The 5807-nt window shown below is 32.2% G+C and overlaps 1 protein-coding gene across 1 annotated transcript; it reads right to left on the reverse strand.

Annotated features, from left to right (window-relative positions):
• Nucleotides 1-4913: 4913 nt before the first annotated feature.
• On the reverse strand, nucleotides 4914-5595 carry LOC139868870 (uncharacterized). Its single transcript, XM_071857210.1, has 3 exons — nucleotides 5233-5595; nucleotides 5074-5127; nucleotides 4914-4928 (listed from the first exon to the last, which is right to left on the reverse strand). The coding sequence occupies exons 1-3, from the start codon at nucleotides 5593-5595 to the stop codon at nucleotides 4914-4916; spliced, it is 432 nt and encodes a 143-aa protein (XP_071713311.1).
• Between the last annotated feature and the right edge of the window lie 212 nt (nucleotides 5596-5807).

Genomic DNA, 5807 nt, shown 5'->3' on the forward strand with positions numbered 1-5807 from the left:
CCCTTTTACCCAATGGACAAAAGGTTTTAGTACATTGTTTTATCTACATTGAACTAAATAGGTTTCATTTGTACATTTTTAAAATCTTTTGTTATGTAAATATCCGTATATTTACTTTGTTAAAACTAACCAATGATTTTGAAGACATAATTGTTGTATTTGAAGTGTGTAAATGGCATATATTAACAACTATTTATGAAAAAATGAATAACAACTTATTATGGTTACACAACATTATATGCACCACTAAGTATACTTAATTAATTTAATACATCTTCAGATTAAATGATTAAATGTTTCACAAATAATAAGTAACAGTTAAAAATGATTAAATGAGTGGTTAAAAAAATTAAACACGGCATGTCATATAATACAAAAAACTAATATGTATTTATCTTTAGTGAAGTTTACAACCTATTATGATCATTGAAATAAAACAGGTTTTAGTTTATATTCCACAAGAATGGAATATAAAACGGAAAAAAGGCTATCACATTGTTTTTTTAATAATTTTAACAAAAAGATGAATGTTAGCTAACATGTATTTGGAAGTTTCAAAGTTTGGTTTAGTTAAAATAACACAAAACAATAGTATCCAACAATGTACAAAACATTGTTTTGAATACTTTTGGGGCCTTAAAGTGTTTACACATACAGTCAACAGCATTTCAATTGTGACCAAGAATTAAATATGTATATGCATTACATGCCGTTGATGATCGGTGACAGAAATTCAAAATTCATAGAAACAAATCCAAAATAGTTTCAATGTTGTTTGGGTTTAGGGTTGTTTCTCAGAACAATTGGACCATTTTACCTTGGAAGTGGAAGACTTAACAGATCCTGGAGTTGCTAACAATTCTTTTTTGATTTTTTTGAGCAGCGGGCTCAAACACGTTTCTTCACTCAGATCTATTGTCCGACTACCATTAGCTGATGCATTTGAAGCACACTACAATGTAGAAATTAATAAGTATTATAATGCTAACTTATAATAAAGGTAAAAAAAAATAAAGTAATCATACATTAACTGAAGAAGTCAGTGTCGAAGATGATGGTTCTGCATCAACAACTTCAATTCGATGATCAACCTAATTCATATTAATAATAGATTATTTCAATATTGACATATTAAACAGAATATCAATACTATATATATCAAATAAATTTAAAACAATGTTACCTTGAATATTTGGAAGATTTCTAAATATTCAGGGTCATCGGTAGCATCTTTCACGGTGTAATTACGAATACCCCGGTCGTTGTTATAATTACTAACCTCTATCTTAAAAAGAAGGGTTTTTCTAACAAAGCTTCCAACTGTTCCGGATAATCATCATCTTCAGACAACTCCTTCATTAAATCATATGCTGTTTTGGTGACGAACTTCTTGACAACCGTTTCAAATACTGTAAAAGTGGTTGTGCCAGATGGATTTTCTACATGGATTGGCACTTTAAACTTGTTATGTATAAAAACATTTACACAATTAAAGGTTTAGTAAAACCACAAATCAATATCTTACCATAAATTTTAATATTTATTTGTGTTTCACCTGATGACAGGATCCGGCTTATCTCTACAATCGAAACACTTACGCTCCAAAGCTAATTGCTGATCAATGTCCAATGTAAAATCATAGTTTGGGGTAACAAGTTTTGCACTCTTATTACATTTTTTGCAGACAATGTAATACCAAAGATCGTCGGGAAGAATGGTGTCGATTGTGGCTTCAACAATGTATATACCTTTATGTAATTATTTGATTAACAAAGTTTAATATTGGCATTAGATGTGTAGTTATATTACATGAAATGGTAAAAGATAAAAAACTACTAAAATAAAGTATGCAGTAAAGTTTCCATGTAATATGACTACCATAAAATGATCACTAAACTTTGGTTATCAACTTCTCTTTACATATGAGACCAAAACCATAGATTGAAAATAAGATAAATGATCTGTTTAATTAAATGATTTAAGTAATTACCATGGTCAGGTTTAGCTGATTTAAACCAAGATGCTTTGCATCTTTAAACCAAGATTTAGGATTTCGATCACGAGGTGGCATAATTGAAATGGAAGGAGCTAAGGAACCAACTGAATCGTTAGTAGAATGGATCTCATTGAGGCTATGATATACACAATAAGAGGTGGTTGGTTAGTTAAAACAAAATAGTTGAAAGAAACAATAAATACATATGATGATGTATTTATGTCCCAATGATTGTATTAAATGGTGGGGTGCATTCAATTGACTACATTCAATGAAATACATTGGTCCATGAATGTAGTAATTGATTAGCAAATGATTTTTGGTTTACACTGCATTGATTAAATAAGATATATAAAATACTCTTAATTAATTAGAGATTTTTTTAACAATCAAAAGTTGATTTTATGATCTTAAGGTAGTTGTTTTTTTCTTAAAAAATTTAGGGTTTAACTGTCTAATGTAAGGAGCAACGGTATTTAAATTTTTATTTAAAAAATTTACCGCTTAATGAACTCATCAATCTGTGGATGATTTTTGTCAACAACTACATTGGTGTAATTCCAGTTGGTAGACACGGCAAGCTTTTCTGCAGCATTTAGACAACAAAAGATATTAGACAAAAACCATGAAAGTTACACAAAGATCATAATCACAGCATTGCACATCATACGTACGATTTCAGGAATAAAACAATTAAGGTTTGGTGTATTAAAAAGTACAAACGGTTATGGTTTTTGGTGACTCCAAACTGAATGATCAAGATGACAGAAGAATCATCAGAGACATTTTTGATATGGTGTTCGAAATCAACGACGAATTGTCCCCACAGAGTTGCATCGACTTCCAATCCACTATTAATCAATGAATTTAAATAACTTATATAATTGTAACAAAGATTAATAAGAATAACTGAAATTAAAGAAACATACTTTTCCTTTAAAGTCTAAGGTGTTAAAAATTTACACTAAATCCTTGAGTTGTAGATTTATGTACTTGTTCTTTAATTCACCACTGTTTTTGAAATCTAGAAGTGGACCATAGCAGGATACTCGTCCAATAACATCTGTAACAATAATCCAAAACACCATAAAATGTTAAATGAAAAATTGATGTAAGTTACAAATATAAAGGATTCAAACTACAAAAAAAGGCTTATGATAAACAATATATCACCTGCAAAAACTGCAGCTGCAAGCTCACTCTCGATCAAATGCTCAAAAGGAATGAAAGTCAAGCCACTATTCCCAGTCCATTGGTTAGTGGGTATTTCAAACACATAGGTTTTTTTAGTAAACATGAGTTTGTACGCATGTTTCACATGTTTGGATCGGTAACAAATGGGACTGTCAACAACAACAGGGTAGGACATACAATAATTGCCCCATTCTTTGATGAGTTCATCAAACTTTGAGAGCAGGGCATTACGGATGTTGACGACAATCTTATGGCCCTTTTACGAATAAAACATTTGTAAGAAACAAAAAAATCAAAAAAAATTACAAATTTTTTTTTAAAAAACTAACAATTTTTGGTAAACAAAGAAAATAAACACAAACCATATCATCAGAGACTATGAGCTCCATAACAGGTTTTCCAGCGTCAAATCCTTGACCAAGCTTTTTGATAACTCGAACGACTTTAACTTTTAGTTGGAAATTAACTTGTCGTCCATCAATAGATTGAACAGAGATGATCTTGTTTGATCTTGACATGATTTATTCCTAAAATGAAAAGAAATTATCATTACAAAATACCATTTAAGCATATGTAAACCGAAAAAAGGAAAAAAAAATTACCTGGGATGTTTCTTTGATTCAGCTGGAGAGAGTGGAGAGAGGAGAGGAAAAGGGTGAATTTGAATTGTGAGAGTGTATGGTGTGTGGGGAATACAAAAAATTCTTGGTATGTGTGAGTATACTTGAGTGTTTGGTTGGGAAATGGTAACAATTTGAATTAAAGCAACGAAAAACTTTTTAATAAGTCATTTTTTTAATTAAATCCGAATTTTGTAGCCAAGTTGGATGAGGTGGATGTGTATGTATATATGTGTATAGGTTTTTTGTGAGGTAAAATGGAATAGCAACAAATTGGGTGTATGTATAGATCTTATGTGAGTATGCATTCTCTCCTAAGTGGCCCTTAATTCATGGGTTGAATGACATGTGGACAAATAGAAATAGATTTATATATAGTTATAGACGAGTGAAAAAACTCGCGCTTAGCTGCGAGGTGGTTTTGGTCGATTAATCGAAGGGGTGATTTTTGTTGGGTTAATGACCGGTTGGAAGAACGTAAATAAGTAGAGGAATGAGAAAATGAGAGGAAAAAAAGTTGGTAAAGAAAAGGGGAAAATTTGGATCCGGTTAACCCGACTACTGTTCACAATCTCACCATAAATAGTATAGGTTAATCGAATGGGTGATTTTATTTTGGATAATGACCGCTTAATCAAACGTAAGTAAAATAAAGGAATGAGAAAATGAAAGGAAAAAAATTTTGTAAAGAAAAAGAGAACAATTGGGTAGGGTCAGGTCAACCGGATCGGGTTAACCCAGCTACTCTTCACAATCTCACCGTAAATAGTATATGTAGATAACAAAACAAAAACACGATGAACACGATGATGGTGTCGCTGATGGAGTGGGTTACAGTCGGGAAAAGCGAGGGTGGTTGCCCCGATGCCGTCAAGATAAAGATGATGAAAGCAGGTGAGGAGGGAGAGAGTTGATGGTGTGAAAGAGGTGGAGAAGGATAAAATTGCGTTGAAACAGCACATGAAATATGAAAGTGACATGTAAATTTACCAATTAGGCAATTTGTACAGTAACTAAGACTAAATCTTCTTTGATATATATAGATAAATATATATAATATATAATAATTTTTTTTGGAACGGCGATTTTATAAATAAAAATTTTCAACTAGCAAGGAGCTAGAAGACCAGAACAATTACAAAAAAAAAAATTAAATAGGACAATTTAATCAAGTTGCCCAATTTGGTGCAAACTTACTCCTAGACTTTAACCAATAAAATGAAGTAAGCCTAATAGTATCAAATAAATTACAAATTTTAATACCAGAAGACTCAAAAATGTAATCATTCCTGTATCGCCAAATCCACCATGTTGTAGCTGTGACAATACAATGAAGTCGATTGAAACGAACTCTATTGCCTTATTGTAAGTCGATCCAGTCAAACAAGTCCTCCATTGTGTGGAATGTTAGCCACGTAATACCAGTCGCCCGATCCAAACAATAATTTTCCTCCAAAGATTCGAAACAGTGTTACAAAGAAGAAACATGTGGTGCCTCACCTCAACCCCCATGGAGCATGTAGGACAAATTAAAGAGTTGACGGGAATACCACGGAGAGCAAGATTAACACGAAGTGAAAGCCGATCCAATAACAATCTCCAGATGAATAAATTAGCCTTGATCGGGATTGTTTTAAGCCATCTAGAAGGAGTGTGCAGCAATGGTAACAAAGCCTCATCAATAAGGGAGCGAGTGCCTTTAACAGAGAAGTCATCTCCCTCTTCAATTGACCATTTCCAAGTGTCATCTTTATCAATAAGAGCCAAATCGTTTAAAAGAGACATGAGCTCCAGTAGATTACATGAAGCAGAAGGAACACGAACCCAGGATTAACTGAATTCCATGCCATTAAATATATCTCGTACAATGCAATCTTGATTCGAGTCGAGACGAAACAATATATTAAACACTGATGCCAAAGGAGAGTTGCTTATCCAAGTGTCCACCCAAAACTTAATATTTGAACCATTACCAATTTTCCGACACAAAATATTAT

The sequence above is a fragment of the Rutidosis leptorrhynchoides genome, chromosome 9, assembly GCF_046630445.1.
Source record: "Rutidosis leptorrhynchoides isolate AG116_Rl617_1_P2 chromosome 9, CSIRO_AGI_Rlap_v1, whole genome shotgun sequence".
Taxonomy (NCBI): domain Eukaryota; kingdom Viridiplantae; phylum Streptophyta; class Magnoliopsida; order Asterales; family Asteraceae; genus Rutidosis; species Rutidosis leptorrhynchoides.